This window comes from Sinocyclocheilus grahami, unplaced genomic scaffold (assembly GCF_001515645.1).
Source record: "Sinocyclocheilus grahami isolate Dianchi unplaced genomic scaffold, SAMN03320097.WGS_v1.1 scaffold31.1, whole genome shotgun sequence".
Taxonomy (NCBI): Eukaryota; Metazoa; Chordata; class Actinopteri; order Cypriniformes; family Cyprinidae; genus Sinocyclocheilus; species Sinocyclocheilus grahami.
The window spans coordinates 4,404,101-4,427,642 of NW_015505210.1; the positions used below are offsets into that span (position 1 = coordinate 4,404,101).

At 35.9% G+C, this 23,542-nt stretch overlaps 1 protein-coding gene across 3 annotated transcripts in view; it reads left to right on the top strand.

Annotated features, from left to right (window-relative positions):
• sphkap (SPHK1 interactor, AKAP domain containing) overlaps window positions 1-23,542 on the top strand; it is a 114,324-nt gene that overhangs the window by 15,866 nt on the left and 74,916 nt on the right. For 2 of the 3 annotated variants that reach the window (XM_016261728.1, XM_016261745.1), the window contains exon 2: window positions 17,675-17,765. In XM_016261728.1, coding sequence (XP_016117214.1) covers window positions 17,722-17,765 — 44 coding nt within the window. In that variant the 5' untranslated portion in view covers window positions 17,675-17,721. Of the gene's footprint in view, window positions 1-14,466; window positions 14,533-17,674; window positions 17,766-23,542 lie in introns of those variants that run through there. The other variant, XM_016261735.1, reaches the window with a different exon arrangement.

Consider the following 23,542-nt stretch of genomic DNA (forward strand, 5'->3'; position numbering starts at 1 on the left):
TCATTTTAGTTTTTTAGCAGTATTAACTACAAATGAATGCTATGTCCACCCTGTCATGTATCATGTACAGTACGTGTCATGTATGTGTCATAAGTCTGAGTGGCCGACAGGGTGGACATTTTGAGCTTCAATTAGCATATTAGCTTACAACAAACTGTGAATAGCTAAATAGTTAGTCTGGTTGTTGAAGAGAATTTGGTATATTTAAACTTACATATTTTGAAAATACTGTATTCTAATGACTTCTGGCATATTTTAATGCCGACAGGGTGGACATGTTAAGCTTTGGCAAAGCAAGTAAGCAAACTCATACGAAGAAAATTTGTCAATTGAAAGCCGTTGAAATTCCTGCCACTGAAGAGACAAAAAATCTGTTGTCCTGATGTCACTAAAGGGATGGCCTTTTTTTAAAGGGGCAGATTCCCCAATACGACAGGGTGGACAACCATTCAAGAGACATGGACAAACTCTTCTTTATAATTAAATAAAAATATTGATTTATTACCAAATGATCAATACACTGAAATTGAATAATTTCTTATTTAACAAAATATTAATAGAAGAACAACATTTTCAAATCTTATGATTTGACAATATTCTACTATCATTCAAATTTAATGAGCAGTGCATGGGACACAGCAAAATAACATGCATCCTCTTCCAAAAAACTATTGTAAAATTGTAAAAAAAAATTTATCTAAAGAGCCAAGTAATGCTTTTGCTATGAATATAAAAACTTAGCATAATATAACACACCCTTTCATAGTCATTTTTATGTTAAGTTATCATGGCAAATTAGTTATTTATGTACAGGTCACCAAAAGGTACTCTACAGTAATATTGACCCTTATATCACTGTATCTCTGAAGGAAACCGACTGTCTTTAAAAAAGTTTCTTTGTCATTTGCATTTCATCTTGCCTGTAATGAGTAATAAAGCAGCGTTTGTGAGCTCGGCACTGCTTTATGTACAGCAGTTACTGTGGAAACCTCTATTTCTGCTGCTCCAAAAGCACCTCCTGCTGGCAGAGAATGAATCTGCATTTTCTATAAGCCCGTCTGATTTACGCAGAAAACATATTTTACTTGTTATCAGAAATAATCTACTCTAGAGGGACTTTGCTGTTGTTATTGATTCTTTGTGGAAGGTTACTGGAAGTTAAGTTTGGGCCACAAAAGCGCACATGCACAGTAACGTCTGTTTATGTTGTTGCCATGAAACTGTCTATAAGTGAATAGTGCTTATAAATGGCTGTTGTTGTGATATTATTCACACTTGAAACAGTAGAGGCTTGCGCACTTCATGGTTGAAAAACACTGATAAAAATGATAAATACTACAGAAAAACAAACGTAATTTCTACATGAACAAGTTAGTTCAGGCAATAATTAAAAAATTAAACGTAGTACTCAATTCAATCTTGTAGAAATTAAAGCATAAATATCATAAATATTATATTATAAAATTAAGTAAAACCTACTCAACTTTCTGAAACTGGTGTTCCCATCATGCACTGGGGCATGAATAATCAATAAGGTTGTTTTTTTTTGTATTACAACTGTATTTACAATGTTTTATCATTGCTTATAGGTTTAGTAACTTGTGATTTTGTTACATCTGGAGTTCATTTTCTACGCAAAATGACACATTCATCTTCAAAAACGATCCACAAAATGTTACCGTCATTGTGCATTGTGTACCAAGTATTGAAGTCTCTGTGTTCGGGTGAGTGCTAGTGAGTGTTATTGCAAATAGTTACGAAGATTTTACGAAGTAAATCCTACAAGTTTTTTCTTTCAGTGTATTTGTGTGGCATGTGGAGTTACTTTCTTTGTTATGGTGTTATCAAATCAGTATTTTTTTGCTTTTGTTTTATGTATTATGGGTTCTTGATATAATCAAACCTCTTCTATTTTAGAACACTTGATGATTATGTAATCAGATGTGGATATTTGCCGATAACAGATTGTTCCAACAATTTGTTATAGGTGCCGATTAATCGGCAAAAACGTTCAACCTCTAGTTCTTGAATGCTAGCTTGGAAAAGTACAGTAGCTGCCCGTGTAGACAACAGACAGCAAGGTAGCTCTTTAGATTTTAGAACAGTTCTATTACGTTCTTGGTAGTCACCTTTTTTCTATATTTGGCCATTTTTCAAATCCAAAATTAAGACGTGTTCTCTGAAAAAAATATGTAGAGCAGTTAGTGTATTTTAATCTCTCTGTACTGTGTCCAATTGTCATTTTAATCTTGGCATCCATCTGAGAATCTCTTCTGACATTCTGAAGACAGAAAATATTTTTTGTGCTACAAGAGTACCAGACCCAGATATGCTCCAGCATTTCATCTCCTTTAAAGAGATAGTATTAGTGCTGTCAGTCGATTAAAAAAAATAAAAAAATTAATCACACATTTTTTCCCACCTAACATTAAAGTTTTTAAAGATGCTTTTATATTGCACTAATTTTACATTTAATCTTCAGATTAATGTATAAACAACATAAAGACAGTATTTTTTAAAGGGGTCATCGGATGCAAAATTCCCTTTTGCATGTTGTTTGAACTGAAATGTGTGTTGGCAGTGTGTGTACACAACCACCCTATAATGGTAAAAATCCACCCAGTGTTTTTTTGTAAATCCCCCTAAATAATAACCCCTTTCCCAAATCGAACCGTTCTCAGTTTCTTGGATGTGTGATGTCACACAGTCACACAGGCCGCTCCCACAATTGTTGATTGACACTGGTGTTATACCTTAGACCCGCCCAGAGTGAGCTGTCAACAGTCTGCCATTGTTTCGACGCCGGAGCAGGGGTAGACAAGAATGGCTCCTGACATCTGAGCCGCTGACCTTGCAGTGGATTACTTTTGTTTTAAAAGGGAATGCGCCCCCTGATCTACCTAAATGCGTATATATGTTCGCGCGAATCATTCGTGAACCAGCTTCACCTACAGAATAAGTGAGTATAAGGTTCTTTTTATGAATCTTTGCAAATCGCCTTTCTTAATAATGTGCTAGTTAACAAGTTCCACGGCTAAATGCAGCTAAAGTTTCAGAGAATGGCTCGTCACTCCACGGAAGAGAGGGGCGGGGTGAGCAGAGCTCATTAGCATTTAAAGGGACATGCACCGAAACGTGTAGCTGTGAACAGAGCTGTTCTTGATAAGGTAAAAAGGGTGTTGTTTAACACTACCATTGAGAAATTTTAACCCAAATCTGTTATAGACTTTTCAGTAAGACCCTAAAGAATCGTATCAACTTGTGGAAAATGGGCATCCGATAACCCCTTTAAATATTTGTTTAATGACATCTTTTTAATGACTGAAGTTGAGTATCACTGATACCAATCCTACTGATGAAATTTATGTTTTTTTCCCTAATATTTAACTATTGACTATAGGCATTCAACATTACAGTATAGTTGTATAAACACTATACATTTGAACATTTATTAGACTTTAAAAACAAGAATTTCTAATTTAAGTGAGCTTAAAACAATCTTCACATAAACCCATTATAATAAATGTCATATTTACCTGTGCCCTTCAGCAAGTAGGAAATATACATAAATTGAATAAAGTTATCAAACACTAAACTGTAAATTAAATATAGATGAATCCTTAAAGATACAAAAGTGATGGATTTCCTCCTTTTTTCTTGTGTTTCTGTGCTCATTTGTGAAGTGGAGTGTGCATCTGAAAAGTCTCCGGTCTGATGTGATAGTAAAGGCGTTTTGTGTTTAAATAAATGCAATTCTTGTCAAGAAATAGAAGACAGAAGCAGCAGTTGTGAGTGGGGTTGCTAACTGTAGCTGTACCTGTAGCTCCGCCCCTGCATTAACAGCGTTAAATCTTTTTAATTCTGTTAAACTGGAAAAATTAATCATCTGTGTTAACACGCTAATTTTGACAGCACTAGATAGTATATATTTTAAACATTGAAAATATATATATATATATTTTATGTTCCACAGATGAACGTAAGACATACAGTTTTGGAAATGTATGGCAGTTTTGGAGTAAATGGAACTTTTATGGCAGTTTTGGAATAAATGATAACAGAATTTTCAGGTGAACTGTCCCTTTAAGGAGAAAAATGAGGTGTTCAGGGAACAAAACGCACCTCATGCACAGAATTACGTTATTGGTGTTGGAGTGCATTGCTGCATAGCCAAGAGCAAGACGGGTTTTTTTAAGCCCATCTAAGGCCAGCTGTCCGAACACAAATCCTGACCGCAGGCGTTATAAGCGCAAACACACAAAAAAGGGCAAAACCCACACCTGTTCTTGAAGGGCAGGATTGATGATCTCAGCCTGACCACAGCAGCACATGTCTCTGCACAGTCCGTTCAATGCACAGCCAATATTTGCCTCGCTGCTAAGCAGCTTGGAAGTAAATTAAGTGTTTGGAAATGCGTATGCCTTTGCCATCAGCGATGGAAGCCTTTGCTCTTTATGCTTTCAAGCCTTTACAGCCGTCTTCTGATTCAGAGCAGCAACAAATATTCTTTGCTCTATCTCTCATACTCACGCACACACATAGTGTAAAGTGCCTCAGACAGCATTGGCCAAAAGTGCACCTGTGGAAAATGCAACAGAAAAGCAAGGGAAGGTTATATATGAGGACGAGGAAATGGAGGAATAGGAGAGCTTGGGATTCGGGTCATTTTTGCCATCATAAGCACTCTCGGGAGTACAGGTTTTATGCAGTGTGTGTGGGTGTGGGTGTGAATAATATAAAACTGTTTTGCAGGGCTTTAGCTTCACCGTATGTCATCATATCAGTGGTTCTCGACAGGTTGCCTCACAACCCAGATGTTAAATTGGACATTTTATTGACACTAAAATACAGTTAATAAACCTCCTCTTTGCCATTATAGGGAATTTTTGCTATTTTGCATTGATTAGAAAATATAGTGTTTAATTAAACTAATAAAAAAATTATTTGAACACTTATGAAATATAAATGTCACTGTCATTTGATGGTGGATGTTGTGAATAAGCTGCCAGTGATCAAAATATTGATTTTGAAGTCACTGAAAACGATAATTTTGAGAATATGGTTGAGATCAGATGCTGGATGTATTGTGGAAGTGCGCTCTGACGATGACAGCGATGGTAAAATCATCTGCTCACATTGAACCCTTCTAAGTTTCAAAAGACAACAAAATATGCTTTATTTTATTCTTCTGTAATTGTTCTTCAAATATCAAGAGTTTTTTTTGCTATTGCACCTGTTAGAGATCCATCCATGCTGGATATATAGGTCCGGGTCGCTAAAGACCAGAATATGTAATAATGATTGGCGAAACATTCATGCATTTAAGGGTTAATAGTGAGAACTGGAACATAAAATAAAGTGTGACCGATTTAACACACTGAAAAGTCACAAGCTGAAGTGTCAGCAGTTCCTATATGAAATCTCACCGAGCCCTAAAAGTGTTCTGTACTTCTCGTCTGAAATTTTCTGCAGCACCCTAAGAAACCCTGTTTGAAAACCCCTTATTTACCCCTATTTTATCCCTAATTTACTGCTATTTCTAATCTAATTTACATGATTTTCTTAGGTTCCAGTAATTAACTGGCAATCTCACACAGGCCTCTAAACTTTCAATTCAGCCTCTGGTTAAACATGCGAGATATGAAAGTGTGATATCTGGGTTTAAAGAAGGAAGGAAGAGGGATGGATAAAAAGAAAAGAAATAGGACAGAAAAACATAAGCAGATGGGAGTGAAGACTACCTGATTTTTCCCAATCTCCCCTTGGGAGCAGATGTCTTTCCCCCCCGGTCTCTCGTCTTCTTCTCTCACTCATCTCTCATCCTCATGAGTGATTGCTGTAGTCCTGTTTTCCTTCCTTTCCTCCTTCCATTTTTTCTGCGATCTGTATTGCAGAAATCTCAGCGTCCACCGCATCAGTTGGTCCTCTCTCTGTTCTGATGTTAATCAAACGCTTGCGTCTGCTTCAGTAATAATTGGCTGTAATTGCACAGTGTGTCTAATTCACAGACTGTGAGGTTTCATTTGCATGGTGATTAGTCAGATTTCTGAAAGTAAAAACTGGGTTCCTTCTGTCAGCTGCTTGAAAATATGGTGAAAATATGGTCAGATAGCATTTATTTTCCTTCATAGAAATGTGGAAGTGTTGAATCTTTTCCCGAAGTCTTAAAGGGGTCATATGATGCTTTTTTAAAGATCATTATTTTGACCCAGTGCATTGTGATTGAGCCCAATTCTAATGGTGTGTTCACACCAGACGCGAATGTAATTATTTGTGCGAAATGCGCCTCAATCGCGTCTTTCGCGCAAGTTCAAAAATTTCAACTCCAGCGGAAAATTCGCATGACGCGTTCTCGCGCAAGCCAATCAGTGAAGAGTTTCTTGACACGTCCAGTTGAATCAGACAATAGAAGAGAGCATTATTGCAGCCGTCTGTTATTATATAGGTCTGGAGCATAGAAAACTATTCAAATTAGTTGTAGTGGCAGTTGTATTTTGTTAGCATGGCTACAGATATGCTGCTATCAATAATAAAAATAATAGTAATATCAGTGTATACAGTAGTAAAATGTAACACACACATTAATACAGGATCCTAATGTTATTCATCCTCCTCTGGATGGTGCTGTGAACCCAGACAATGTCGGCGTTTGGCTTTCCATTGTATTTGGGACTTTTTGACAACAGGAACAAAACAGCGATTGTAGTTATCTCCACCATGGTTGATCGCGCTGTTTTTATTCGCGCGAGTGACACGAAAAACATCCCGCCAGTAATCTAGAGCGAGTGACTTCGCGTCTGGTGTGAACACACCATAAGGAAGCATCACATGTTCTTAACAGAAAAGGTGGATGAACTTGAGATAAATGGGAATTTTATAAAAAATATTGAATTTAATAATTTATTACTGAAAATAAGTATCTTAATAATATATTAAAATTAGTTAAATGTGTCGGTGCCGATGGCCTCGTGGGCAGCGTGCCGACATGTTGCGCTTTGGGCGTCCCGAGTTCGAGTCCAGGCTCGTGGACCTTTCCCAATCCCTCCCCCCTCTCTCTCTCTCTCTCTCACCCACTTCACTTCCTCTTGACTTACTGTCCTATCTAAATAAAAGGCATACAACACCAAAAATAGTTAAATGTATGAATTATGCACACTTCAAATGATTTTCTTACTCTGTGTTTTTGTCTTGTTTTCCAATTCAAATATCTAAACATTCTTTAATCAAGATATATTTGAGAAGTAAAAAATGACATTGGGTATTAAGTCTTGTTTTTCTAAAAAAGCTCTCAAAATCAAGTGAGTTCATGCTTAAAACAAGAATAATCATTTGGGATAAGAAAAACTAAATTCAAAGAGATTCAACGCCATAAATTCAAGAAAAATTTTTTGAGTAGAGTACTTAAAAAGCTAACAAATGTTGTTATATTTGAAAAGAACACCATGTAATTCCCATCTGTGTCAGTTTGGTTCTGGATTATCAGTTTGGTTATGGCCACTGAAAATAGTCCTATAGTCCCATGGTAAACTAATTAAGGAAAACTTCTATTATACAAATATAAATTTAGAACAGGCAAGGAATTTAAATTTAAAGGGATAGTACTCAAAATGACATTCTGTTATCATTTACTCACCTTCATGTTGTTCCAAACAAGTATGAGTTTTTCCTCTGTGGAACACAAAAGAAGATATTTTGAAGAATGTTGGTAACCAAACAGTTGACTAGCCATTGACTTCCATAGTATATATTTTTCATATTGTGCAAGTCAATGGCTTTTGTGCTCAACAGAAGTAGTTTGAATGTGCTCAACAGAAGAAACAAACGAGTAGTTTGAATGAACTATCCCTTTAAGTTTAAGTTTACGTTTTTCCATTGGCTTATTCCAATTAACCCGATTAAACAAACAGCAAAAGTCAATTTTTTGCTATTGTATGAGTAGTTGTCGCCTTTTGAAGATTCCTCAGAATCAGTCTAGAATTTTTTTCTTGATTGTGTATAGAGCTCTTCTCTCTCTTCTCTCTCTCTCTCTCTCTCTCTCTCTCTCTCTATATATATATATATACATATATATATTCAGATAAAATGTTATATGAATAATTATAATAAAATTATATATATATATATATAATTGTATCATCATTGTTCATATTTAGCATTATATCTGAATAATTGTAAATACATATTGTATGAACTGAGTGGAAAATATGCTATTTTTACTCAATTTTTACTTTTTCTAATGTATCCTGAATAAAATAATGGTTCTAGTATGTTATGATATAATATTTGTCATTAAAACAATAACATCAAATCAACTAAATTTAGAATTTAGTAAATAAGCAATATGAATAATTATGAATAAACGTTCTTCCGTGAACTGAGTAAAACATGCCTTTTACTAGTTTTCTAATATACCTTGAATCCAAATAAACCACACTTCTAAACCATATCAAATTTCTTTATTATTAAAAACATTATTTATTATTAAAATTTCATATGTGTAAAATGTTTTAAAATATATTTTTAATGTATGTATAATGCACAGCCATAATTAATTCAGTTCAAATTAATCCTCAGTATTTAATAAAAATAAAAAAAAATAATACAATTGAAGCTTTGTTTTGTTCTTACATTGATTTTTTTTTTGTATGTCCCTTAAAAATAAAAATAAATTAAAACAAGCTCTTGTAATTATTATTTTCTGTCACCAAACACAATTGCAAAAAGATTGTTTTCAAATGGGTTTCTTGAATGCTCCTATGCTGTTGGTTGGACAGGCAAATAGTCCCGCCCCCAAACTCACACCATTGGTCGATCCAGTACTGCTGTGTCAGACAGATTATGATGCTCAAACCAGCAGAACCGCCTGTACATCTATCCTTCATAGTCTCTTTTGCTCTTGCATATGTGACTAAGATCTATATGCCTTCATTCCTAGAAATGTGTTACAGAATGCTCTAATATTTTGCATATTTTGACAACATTTGTTTGGCTTTATGATTGCAGAACGACACTCATAGTTGAGCTATGCTGACATACTCATAGCTAAACATACAAACTCAACCTCATTTGTAAACGTAACCTTGTTCTCTGGTTAATAAACAAGCTGTTTAGCATGCAGGGAACGGTGAAGTGAAAATGCACATTTGACTTCTGCATCTCACTAAAAAGATCATGTATAATGAAAGTGTGCAGTCAGAGACTTCCACAGCTGAGAGGTGAGCTTTATCAGAACTGAAGGGAGTGCTGTGTGTGTGTGTGTGTGTGTGTGTGTGTGTGTGTGTGTGTGTTGTTTTTTGTGACTTTTTCTTAGTCGTTGTGAAATTAGTTTGAGTGCACATTGATCTTTTTTGGGTCTTGTGGTTCATATAAAAATCTCCCTGAATCATTCACACAGTGAATCTCTCAACAGAAGTTCATGTATAAACCAAGAGATTGGATTTCAGACGGCCGTTTTTTACCGCTTATTCTCTCTGTAGGTGTCTCCATCTGTTACACACTCTCAGCCCATCCATCATGCCTGTATATATGTATATTAAAAGAGCAGCTGAGGTATGACGTGTCTCTATCAGAGTTTCTCATTAAATATCAGACACATGCTTCACGCATTTGGATACACATGCTTTCCAGCAGAGAAGAGCTGCACATCAAAGACAGAGCTGCAAACCCTACAGCATCTCTGTGCAAGGGCTGCTAATATTTATAGACTCACACACACAAACACACACACACCTAAGCACTGCACGTTAAGAATCAGCTTGCTCCCAAATAAAACAAGCTTACTCCTGCCAGCCGAGCATAAGCATTCATATTCATATCCACACACACACACACAATGTACCCAACACCTCTGAATCACTAAACACATTGTCACCTTGTAGTTTGTACGGCGACTGTGACTCAGTTGTCCAAAAATAGCCCAGACTCAGCGGATGTTACACCTTCCTCTATTTTTGCCCTCAATCCTACTCCGTGAATTACTAGATCGCAAGATCCTTTTTTTCCTTTATTAAATAAAATGTTAAATAGCACCCTTAATGCTATTTCAGAATAGCCAAACTCAAGCAGGTCTCTGCACAATACAAATACAACAATATATCAAAATGTTATAAATAAATAAAATGACAAATTAAAATAATAGTGCTGTTTTTATTATTATTATTAGAAATATTAATGTCAGCATTAATTTAATTAAATTGAATAATGAAGTTTATATTATAAATAGAATATATTATTTTATGACATTAATAATATAGTTTAATATTAAGCTATATTATTATTAAACTACATTTGTATTTTAAAGGTATTATTACCAATGTTAATTTAGCAAAATAATGTAATAAATGTTAGAATGTTATTTTAATGCATTTTATAATAAAATATATCATTTATAGTTTATATAAAATAATATTTTAATAAATTAAATATTATAACATATTTTTATGTTTATATTATTTCATTTCATTTTTTTTTTTAGTGGTTTTGGGTACAGTTCATGTAAACTTCAGTAAGGTAATATTAATAAGTTAGTTTAATAAAAGAAAAAAATATATACTGTATATATATAAATATTGATATAAATATAGATGTGGGTGTTTTTCGTGTGCATGGTCTAAATAAATGTTATAGTTGTAATTAATTATTTTAATCAACTTTAAATTACAATAAATAAAATAAATTGTTTTTCAAATCGGCACAAAATTTAAATCTGTCTACAAAAGCCTGCAAACAAATTGATGCACATGTAGTGCAAAAAGGCAACAAAATCCTTCATTTTATGCAATAGTTAAACGAAAATGTCTTGGGTAGACTATTTGTATAACTAAGCCCACCAAGAAAATATAATAACAATAGTTTGCTTATTTATATTGGTGTCTGTCGTCTTGTCTCCAAAGCATTGCATGATATCTCTTGTATTATTTTTGTTTCCTCTAGAGGATTACACAATATTTGCATGATTCTAATAAACTCAGTCTTGCTGGTATGATGATGATTGGCGGTGTGCAGTTTGTCAGACGTACAGGCGGGGGATGCACATGCCGTTTTATTTGTAATGATGTTGACTGCATTCAGATTACTTTGAACATTCAGGGTCTCAGATGAATTTACTGATCCAGAGACGCTGGTTCATCTCAGACTGCACAGCACAGACGTTAGGCTTGGGTGAGTGTGAGTCAGGTCTCCAGGGAGGCTGAAGCTATTTCAAGCAGTGGACTGGAGCTAAACTGCCTGCTGCTTACATGGAAATGAAACTCACCTGGGTTATTATTATGTGTGCGAGCATGGAAGACGGACAGTCGGGTGGGTGTTTAGCGAGGGTTAAATAGAGCTTTTGATCATCGGCTATAGCAGAGGGAGACCTCTCAGCTTCATTTGGCCGTTTCAGACTGTTTTCTCAGCCATTAAAATTGAGTTTTGCTCCACATTAGCCAGTGGGAGTATCCTGTGTTTTAAACAGCTAGCCGGTTGCTCTTACACAAGACTTAATGAGAGTCTCCAATTAAGCACATGTTGACATCACTTCAAAGAGTCAGGCAACCTGCTCAGTGTTTTTCAGTGCTTTTCTGCCATTTGTTGAGATTAGAGTTTTAGACTCACTGCATATTTGCTGACTGGCCTGATGCATATTGCGCACAAAAATAAAAAATCCCGTTTCAATTTTAATAGCAGCTTCCAGGAGAGCTTTGAGGAATAACTAATGGTTAGGTCTGCTACCATTTGTCAGGTTAGTGGCATCAAATCTTGACATGGTTTGTACTTGGCAAGTAAACGTATAGATTTCCATGAGCAGAACTGTAAATTCCATCTTGTCTATGTTTTTTTCTTGTGTAACCAATTGGAAGATGAATGATGAATCACTATAATCTGTTTCAACCCACCAACACTTAAAAACAGCACATAACAACTGAACTGTGGTTGGTGGTTTAACAGGGCGATCATACAGTCTCTTGCTGTCTAAGTGTCTGGCTGGAAAGTCTTGACCCACACAAGCTCCTTGTGAAGTGGACAAGTGTGACTTACAGTGTGTGTGTGTCTGTACGACGTCTGCAGAAGCCAGGCATGTTGGCTGTGTAATAAACGTGAATGATCTTAAATATTAGTCAGTCATATGAGTATGCCTAAATATTTTCCTGTTTTCTGTTTATTCTGTACTTTCAAACATGCACTCACACACTTGTTCTGACTTTAACATTTCTGGCTTCTCTCTCAGTTTTCAAGCTGAAGATGTTCAAAGATTATTCTGAGTATGAAGAGGATAGGAGGAGATAAAATAGCACGCAAGATTTGGTGTGTGTATGTGTTTTCTCTTTAAAAGAGGGTCCTTGTCTGCTTTTAGAGGTATATGGTACACACACCGCTGCCCATTGTGGACTGGCACTGAGGTGGAGCAATTAAGAGCGCTCTAATGACTGTTAACGAGTCTAACGGGGCTTAACGAAGGCCAGGGTTATGGGCCCCTGCTGCACAGCTTGTTAAAACAGGCCTGTATGGGCAGTCAAGCAGTCAGCTAATGAGCAAACACAATAATCAGTTAATCAATCCAGCAAAAACTACTGAAAAGACGAACAAAGATAAGAGAATGCATCTACTTCAGTGTGTGCGACAAACTCCAGGATGGTGGATAAGAGAAATGTTTATTTCAAACCATTTTTGTTGTTGTTTGATTATACTAGCAATTTTTTTCAGTTCTGTAAAGTATTAATAAAAAATGAAATTAATCAATGTTTACTCAATATTTGTGTACTTAGTTATTAGAATATCATGTATTAAAGGTGCATTCATTACCATTACCATATGATAGATAGATAGATAGATAGATAGATAGATAGATAGATAGATAGATAGATAGATAGATAGATAGATAGATAGATAGATAGATAGATAGATAGATAGATAGTTAGACAGACAGACAGACAGACAGACAGACAGACAGACTTATGTATGTAATCATTTTAGTGTTTGTGTTCTTGTTTAGCTGTTCAAAAGGTCATGGATTTTTTTTAAGTATATGTCTCGAGCCAAGAAAGGTCATGCTCTAGTAGCCCAAGGCACAGACACAAAGACACATAATCAATATAATACAGGAGCTGGAGGCTTCCATTACAAAATGTGCATTTGAATATTTTTTTATTTTGTGTTATTTCCCCATCACAAGCACCCTTCCTCTATCATAACACAACCTATCTAACATAATGCCCGCCTCACCCAATAACTGCTTGCTGCTCTTGTGACCAACCGCTTTCCCTCAGTGCACATGCTTGAGATAAGAGCAGAGGATGATGGAACATGTGTGTAAAGCACGCATACACACACAGGACAGGACATGTCACTTCCGCTGACAGAACACACCTGCTGTTTGGCCTGTGAGTCATACAGGAACAAGAAATTATGGAACAGGTCTCCCCTGTCCCATCTGCCTCTCTTGAGGACTGCTGTGCGGATCAAAATTGCATTAACACCTCTACTTACTGTCCCTTTCCCTCCTCCTGTGTTCACAATAGCTTGTGACCAAACTGCTCTTACTATGTCATGCTTGTTAATATTGTAGCTATGCTTACTGTGGTTAGTTTTGCAATACTGTAAGCACAATGTCACGTTATGATGCCAGCAAGTTGACTTTAACATTGCCATTGTGAAAGAGTGCACTTCTCACGCAAAAAAACAGAAAGTTATAATACATACAAGATATAAACACAGCAGCTTACATTTTCTAGAACTGTCTATTTGACCATCTCTGAAGAGTTGAGATCAATAATTCAATCTTCAGATCTTTCACATCTCTGAAACTGACCAACAACAAACACACACATTCATATAGCGGATCACTTTATTTCTGAATTCAACACACACACACACACACACACACACACTGGCCTCTGCAATCAAGCAGACAGTAGATACACATCCTAAACATCCTTTTATGTGTCAGATCCAAGTAAACAAAGTGCACACACTTGCATACACAACATAAAATATTTAACGTGAGAGGCTGTGGATTTTCAAAGGATAGCGAAACCGATATCCAGACCTGCTTGAGAAATGCCGCTCTTTCCTTGCCAGCTCTCAACACGTATCTTCAGGGTTTTTTTTTTCTTTCTGAGGTTTGAGGATATCAGCTGGAGGTATCGTGTCTCAGCTGTTAAAGTGTCCGATTGATTTTTTTCAGGAAGATGTGTTTTCTCATGCCGAGATTTTCGTTCATCTTAGATTTCTGAAAGTGGCACTAGAAAAAAAGCCTATATGTGTATTCAGACGCTGCTATGCTAAAGTGTTTCTTTGAACACAGAAAAATGAGCATGAGAGCTGGGGAGGTGAGATAAATGCTGTTGGTAATGCTGCGTGATGTCATTCAGCTCCATGCTTTGGACAGTCAGGAAGAGAATGTGAAAAAATATTATCATTACCATTTCATTGCAAATTGTTTGAGCATGTAAATTGAAACAGCCCCTGTGGAGAATATGACTGCGCTGAACGGAATTAACACTGAAGAAACTGAGAAGACTGAGCATGTTGTACATCTTTAGTTGTGCACTTGTAAGTTGTGTTACACTTTACACCACGTTCAGCAGATTTAGCTGGTTATCTGTACTTCACTAGAGTGTGAACAGTAAAATCAATATTTCACCCATCTTTCTGTCAGCTTAAGATGGATAGAGGCACTTTAGTCTTCAAGCGCACTCAACGTGTGCGCACACACACACACACTCACGCCAGCGATTGAAGTGTAGCAGGCTAATGGATTACACACTGTGTCTCTAGACTGGACTTTAGATTAACAAGTACAATCATTTTTATTTTAATACATTTATACATATAAAATAATCCTGTAACTATAGTTAGAGGATGAGTGCAAGTGTAAATATGTTGAGGCCTTAAGTTCTGTCTTTAAAATATATTTTTATAATTTTAAATATTTGAATTAACAATGTTACAACAATTTTCATATATTTCTACTTGTAAAACAATCCTGCAAATATAGTAATTTGAGTTATTAGATGCCGATTAAAAATACTAGCATTTAAATATTTATTTATTTATAGATTCAATAATTGATTTCTCAATTCCAGTGTATTTTAAATGTTATACAGCAGTTTTGATAAACAGTACCAGTTACTTTTATGACCTGAAGATGTATGACCCCATAATTATGCCAAATTGAGTCATCAGTGTCTCAGTGTTTAGTGGATCAAGGCTGGTGCTTGTGCCTGAATTTATGTCCACAATGTACTGATTGATTGGGATCGAGTGGACTGAGACACGGCACGAGAGTAGTGAGTCAGCTACGACAAAACGGAAAGCACTATTATTAAACCATCATGCTTATCGAACTGGTTTACAGGCACATTAAAGTGTGATACAGGACCGGTGATGTGCTTTTAGGTTGAGGTAGGGAGAGAATGTAATTGCTTGGTTTATGTGGCGGTAAAACACTCATAAATTTTAGCACACACACACACATAACCTGGGGGCGTTTGTGAAGGTATGTGTTTGCTGCTGAATTTGAGATGAATCCATTCTCACTATGCTGTAAAGCAGCAGTGCAGCACCTGTCATATGACGCCAGGGAAAGCACAGCGCTTAGCGGGAGCCATCTGTTTCACACGCACAACACTCTCTCACATCCAGACCCACCAGTTCACACATACACAACGCAGAGCAAAGCCTCGCTTCATGAGCAGTGACCCCATTACACTGGACACTTTTGAGGAGTTTGAACGTCTGTTCGTGGATCAGCAGAGAGAAAATTGATCTTTTTACCCACAGTATCCTGTAAATATGATTTTTATGAAGTATGTTTTACCAGAAAATACTGTTTCAGTCTTTCTAGTTCAAAACATCACTGTTACTTGCAGATTTTTGGTAATTACAGTAGTTGATTAATTGTGATTTCTTGAGCTTGAGGTGTAAGATAACAAAATATCAAAACAAGTGGCATGTATTTGAAAGAAACATACTGTAGTACAAGCACGTTTCAAGCTAAATATTTCATAAATGGATGATTTTTAGGTTTTAAATGTTATTGAAACATGTTCAAGAGTCAGGTGGACACCTGTGTAATTAAAACAAACATTGTATTAGGTTTTACAAAAACAATAATAAACTATTTTAGTATTTCTAGTTCAAAATTTCACATTTAATGTGTCATTTGTTGCTTCTTTGTAATTATTTGTGAAATGTATTAGACATTTCTGAGTGAAAGATTTTCAAAGTAAATCCTACACCTTTTTTTCAGTATGCAAATAGACATCATAGAGCAGTCTTACATTAATACAGTTATTGGTTTATTATTTGCTTGTAGTTTCATAATTGGTCCTTTTGTTTATGAAGTGACAGTGTGTATCAGGGCTCAAACTCAAAATGCTAAAACGCAAAACATTCATGAGTAAATATAGTTCACAAATTTTTTTTAGAAAGAAGTATTATTTTTCATATTTAAGATGGCAGAGTGCACATCACGGAGCGCTAAACACATGAAATCTGTTTCGTTCACCCTGGACGCCAGAGGGCGCCCTTGCGCGGAAACTCAACATAGGCATCACAGAAGTGAAAGAACTGGTGCCGCTCCAGGAAATCCCTAATATAGGCAAAGGTATGGCTGTGACTGAATAAAACCAAGATAAACTTGAACTGATCAAACATGAAGACAGAAAACACACGACGTGACAATATATAGTTTATCTGTGTTCTTCAAGCCATCTCTGGTATTTTCATAATAATAAAATATATTTATAATCCAATGCTAATCGACATAGCCTTATAGAATATATTTTCTGCCTCATTCTGTGACAAAAAGCGCATATCAGATCTCAAAATGATGTTATCTCAAACACTCGACTGATGTTGTGGAGTAAAATCATGTTATTAAATGTCCTCTTTTGTTGGACAATGCTTCTTTTTCAGTTGCTTGGGGCGTGGTGCTTTTTAAATGCAAGTTAGCGACTCAAACTACTGCGCATTTATTCAGTTAGTTAAAAAAACCAGACTGCCAAATATTTTGAGTGCAAATTGTAATAAAAATACATTAATCAGTTGCCTGGGGCGTGGTGCTTTTTAAATGCAAGTTAGCGACTCAAACTACTGCGCATTTATTCAGATAGTTAAAAAACCAGACTGCCAAATATTTTGAGTGCAAATTGTAATAAAAATACATTAATTTTTAGCATGACGCGGGCCACAAAATTAATGCAGACGGGCCGCCTGTTGAGTACCCCAATCAGTGGGTTTTTTTCATAAATTGATACATTGGCTGCCCAGTGCTTTAACTAATACACCCAACCTGGCAACCATGTGCATGAAAAAAAGTGATTTCTCTAATAAAAGTGTAATACAGCCAGTCTGTTTTCTTTTTACACGGTCATTCAAGCAAACTATGTAAGTTGATGCTCTCTTGCAATAATGCCAATGAAATGTAAAAAAAAAAATAATAATAAAAAATATTGTGATTATTAATATTTATTTTATATTTTTATGCAAAATAATTGTGATTAACCGTTTACCCATTCTCATGCAGTATGCAAATAAAACAAATGCTTGAATTATTGATTGGCATAACTGAATATAATTATAAGCATTGCATATTAAGTTTTTAAATGCCGTCAGAGGTAAAGCTCTCACAGTGAACAATTCATTCTGTGTATTATCTTCAATTTTGTTTTTCATTCTTTTCCTGGTATAGATCAATCCCCATCCTAAGCACCAGAAAAGGCTAGAAGAGAGGCAAACATGCTGGCTAACCTGCTCACCGTCCTCCGAAACTTCACGGAGAGGTACGTTCATGATAAATGTTCTTTTAATGTTCAAGATGATTATGTTAAGATATATAGGAATAATTAGAGTGTTTTTAATTGTTTCTGTGTAACATCGCTCCCTTTTTGCCTCTTAATCTTTTCATCCATGTTTATTATAAAATAAACATGGATGAATGTTTAAAAACCTGCTCTTTAAAAACCTGCAAGAAAGGTGGATTATATTCCTCTTTGTGCCATTAGGAAATGAAGGTGGCAGCCAGGCGAGAGTCTACAGAGGTTTAGTCTCTTTGAGTCACTGTTATAATCGAGTGAATAATCTTCTTCCCTAGTGTTCCCGCAAACATGCTCTCATTCACCCAGTGTAGATATTAGTGTATTTTAATGCCTGCTAAATGGCTTTGGCTGTAAATAGCCCTTTCTGCGCTTGATTAATCTCAGCTATCTGTTTCTGGGTTCTGTGCTGTTTATTACTTTATCCATTTTTTGGAAGATTGAGTGAGCTTACACTGATGTAAATTGTCAAATTTAATCGCATAAAAACCTCATCGGATCCGTCTGCTTCTTGTCCGCTTTAAAAACCACTGAAGTAACAAGCTACAATAAGAAATGTGTGACAAATTTAGATGAACTCTCGTGTTTGGATTCTGGTGGACCCCAACAGCCATTTCAAAGCTCAAAGTGTCAGGTTGATGACTTTATGACTTTTCCTAATCTTAAAGAAACGTATTATATTAAAAAAATCATAATAACATCCAAGAAACGATCTCTGTCAAAATGTTGCGTTCATTCTGTTTGGAATATTAGAGACTCCAGATATTAAACATGAATAAATGCATTGAATTTTCACATGATTTTCCAATTATTGTGAACATACCAGCCAGTTTTATATTTGGATTTATTTAATTGCATTTTTATGTTTTTGCTGGGGTCAATTAGCATGTCATAGAATGTGATAGGTTTAAAAAAGTTAATGTAATAATATTTCACTGTTTTTACTGTATTTTTTATTTAAATAAATGCAGACTTGGTGAGCATAAGATTATTTAATTATAATATTAATTATTCCAAACATCAAATCAATTCAGCATATTAGAACGATTTTTGAAGGATCATGTGAGACTAAAGACTGGAGTAATGATGCTGAAAATGTAGCTTTGCATCACAGAGAATCAATTACATTTTACAATATAGTCACTTAAAAAGCTGTTATTTTTAAATTGTAATAATATTTCACTTTTTTACTGTATTTTTGATCAAATAAATGCATCCTTGGTGAGCAGAAGACACTTTCAGAAACATTAAAATATCGTATCAATCCCAAACATTCTGATAGTGTATGTAATATATTTCTTATACATATATCCCTGGAGTTTCTGGAGCCATTCAGTAAGTCATTTGCAGCCAAACAAGATGGAGAAATTATATTGAAATTTACCGTGGTACATACCCTGGTTGATTTTCTATTCAGTCACATGCAATATTACAGCAATCATAACCCATCTGCTGTGTTGTTCCCCTCCATACCTTGAGGGGGCAGCTCAAGGTGTTTTTTCCTTAGACATAAATACATTAAACTGCCGCCACCCATCATGGTAGAGGCGTAATAGTGGAGTGGGTGCAGAGAGAGAGATATGAGAATGGAAAGGCCAGCACTTCTGTGTGCCGCAGAGATACGCCATAGACAGCGGCGGGTGGGGGATCGTAAAATCTGTAGTGGCCAACTGGGTGCTGAGTGTGCAGGTGTAAAAGAACAAGTTGTTTTTCATCGTATACACCATTTAGTTTGTGTATGTGTGTACATAACTGCAGGCTTCAGTTTGAGAGATGGCTGTGATTAAATAGAGGGTCTATATTATGTTAAGATATATAGGAATAATTAGAGTGTTTTTAATTGTTTCTGTGTAACATCGCTCCCTTTTTGCCTCTTAATCATTTCATCCATGTTTATTAAACCACGATAAGATGCCTGCTCTTTAAAAACCTGTAAGAAAGGTGGATTATATTCCTCTTTGTGCCATTAGGAAATGAAGGTGGCAGCCAGGCGAGAGTCTACAGAGGTTTAGTCTCTTTGAGTCACTGTTATAATCGAGTGAATAATCTTCTTCCCTAGTGTTCCCGCAAACATGCTCTCATTCAGCCAGTGTAGATATTAGTGTATTTTAATGCCTGCTAAATGGCTTTGGCTGTAAATAGCCCTTTCTGCGCTTGATTAATCTCAGCTATCTGTTTCTGGGTTCTGTGCTGTTTATTACTTTATCCATTTTTTGGAAGATTGAGTGAGCTTACACTGATGTAAATTGTCAAATTTAATCGCATAAAAACCTCATCGGATCCGTCTGCTTCTTGTCCGCTTTAAAAACCACTGAAGTAACAAGCTACAATAAGAAATGTGTGACAAATTTAGATGAACTCTCGTGTTTGGATTCTGGTGGACCCCAACAGCCATTTCAAAGCTCAAAGTGTCAGGTTGATGACTTTATGACTTTTCCTAATCTTAAAGAAACGTATTATATTAAAAAAATCATAATAACATCCAAGAAACGATCTCTGTCAAAATGTTGCGTTCATTCTGTTTGGAATATTAGAGACTCCAGATATTAAACATGAATAAATGCATTGAATTTTCACATGATTTTCCAATTATTGTGAACATACCAGCCAGTTTTATATTTGGATTTATTTAATTGCATTTTTATGTTTTTGCTGGGGTCAATTAGCATGTCATAGAATGTGATAGGTTTAAAAAAGTTAATGTAATAATATTTCACTGTTTTTACTGTATTTTTTATTTAAATAAATGCAGACTTGGTGAGCATAAGATTATTTAATTATAATATTAATTATTCCAAACATCAAATCAATTCAGCATATTAGAACGATTTTTGAAGGATCATGTGAGACTAAAGACTGGAGTAATGATGCTGAAAATGTAGCTTTGCATCACAGAGAATCAATTACATTTTACAATATAGTCACTTAAAAAGCTGTTATTTTTAAATTGTAATAATATTTCACTTTTTTACTGTATTTTTGATCAAATAAATGCATCCTTGGTGAGCAGAAGACACTTTCAGAAACATTAAAATATCGTATCAATCCCAAACATTCTGATAGTGTATGTAATATATTTCTTATACATATATCCCTGGAGTTTCTGGAGCCATTCAGTAAGTCATTTGCAGCCAAACAAGATGGAGAAATTATATTGAAATTTACCGTGGTACATACCCTGGTTGATTTTCTATTCAGTCACATGCAATATTACAGCAATCATAACCCATCTGCTGTGTTGTTCCCCTCCATACCTTGAGGGGGCAGCTCAAGGTGTTTTTTCCTTAGACATAAATACATTAAACTGCCGCCACCCATCATGGTAGAGGCGTAATAGTGGAGTGGGTGCAGAGAGAGAGATATGAGAATGGAAAGGCCAGCACTTCTGTGTGCCGCAGAGATACGCCATAGACAGCGGCGGGTGGGGGATCGTAAAATCTGTAGTGGCCAACTGGGTGCTGAGTGTGCAGGTGTAAAAGAACAAGTTGTTTTTCATCGTATACACCATTTAGTTTGTGTATGTGTGTACATAACTGCAGGCTTCAGTTTGAGAGATGGCTGTGATTAAATAGAGGGTCTATATGTTGTTGTGTGTTGGGTGGGTGGGTGCCAGGGTGGTTCGTAAGTGAAAATTGTTCCTGCAATCAAGCATAAGACAAATGGCGCATGTGTTCTGTCTCTAAATGTCATATTGTGAAATCATTTCTGTTATTTTGCCTCATCGGAAGTGTTTGTATGTCGGGGAATGATGAGATCACTTATGTTGTTGCAAACTTGTAAGACTTTCTATATTCTCTGGCACAAAAAGTAGATATTTTGAAGAATGTTTATGCTTTTCTTTTCTACAAGGTCCAGGTTCTGTAAAATAAATATATAATAAATAATTACAAATTAGTTTTAAAAACTATATAAAAAGAAATCTATCTATCTATCTATCTCTCTCTCTCTCACACACACACACACACAAACTCTACCGGTCAAAAGTTTGGAAGAATTGTGTTTTTTTTTCTTTCCTTAGATTTTGGTTTAGATTTTATCCAAACATGAATAGATATTTATATCCATAGTCTTTAAAAATTCTTCCATAGAGAAAAAAAAGCATTTTAAAACAGCACGAGAGTTGTATATGATGGAGTTGTAAATGACACGATGAAGGTCCCGAAGGTTACAAGAGTTTGCGAATGGGAAGGGAAGGACACAATATAAGTGTGTGTGTGTGTGTAGATAATTAATGAGGGATGGGGGGGATCTTCAGTCTGATTGGGGTCAGAAAGGTAATGAAGAGATGCTCTCATTAGTGTGTGCTCATGGATATGAGTGATTGGAGGACTTTGTGCATGTGTGTCCGCTGCGTTACCTCACTCACATGTCCATGCGTGGAGGGGGTCAGGAAGTGAATCTGCATAATGCAACAAATAAAACCCCACTGAGTGAACATAATTAGGCTGCACTCTGTTGTACTTGAGCTAAAATTTGAGAGTCTGTGTCGAGGGTCCACAGGTGTGTATTTATGAAAGTGTATCAAAAGTTGTGCCGAAATTGCTTCCTAGCCCCTATATAGTGCACTATAAGTTGCTATATTTTTCTATAGTGTTTTCTCGTATTAGTTTGCTTATAATTTTACCTTTTTTTGGCATACCATCCTGCGGCGCCCCTGCTGTTTGTACAACAAGAACAAGTGTATATTCGATTACAGGATGCTGTTATCTTGCTCTATACCATCCAGCCATGTTTGAGACTCGAGCAGATGTGCATCTGAGATCACCCGACCTGATTACAACAAACAAAAGCAGCCCGCAGGACTCGCCAAATCCTCCTCTCGCTTTTCCTCTTCTCTTCCTCCTTTGTTTTTTGCCTTCACCATGTAGGCTTCAAGCTATTTTTTGTGTTTTCCATTTTATTTGTGATGTTATGTGTTTATTGATTGGCCAGTAGCGTCTAGACCTGAATTGATTGAGGTCTTTTATGTCTCCATAGTGGGTTTATATTGGAGCAGCATGACTGGTAATGATATTAGCTGGGGTTTAGGTTTGCGAACACTCCCACACATACAAACGCACACACATACAAGCAAACACAAAGAAACGTTGACTCTTGCTCATGATGCCCCAACAAGAGCTTTGGCAGGAGGCGGTCTGATGTCTGGCAGGTCCTGCAGATGTTGGTTGTATTGGCTTGCGCTGGCTGTCGATTAATACTTTGAGTGGTCTGCTGGCCTCATTCCTGGTCAACAGATAGAGAGTCTGGAAAGGGTAAAGATGCTCTGAGAGATCATTAACGTTAAGCAAAAGAAAAAAAATCTGGCTTTGTAATCTTTCATCAAAATGTAATAAATTACTCCTCCAACCTTTCTCAAGGATGTTACTTAAGGCCAAGTAAAATGGTAATCAGTTGCCAAAAAGTTGCTTTCAGCTGTTGAAGGTAATGCAGCCTTTGTAAAATGCTTGCCTAAACTTAATACCATAATCACAACATAGCTCATTGTAAAAAACATGGCATTACCAACATTTTTTCAAAACATTAAAAAACTTGCCTATACATACAGTTCACTGCAGTTTCCAGCTGAAATCAACACTAGTAAAACCCATTCAATTTAATTCCTTTTCACACAAATTATGACTACATGGACAGATTATGGACTTATTTTGGTGCAGTTCCTAATACAATGTTGTGACCTCAAAACATGTGTAAACAAATACATTTTTCCATTTGCATTAGGGCTGCACGATAAATCGAACTGGAAT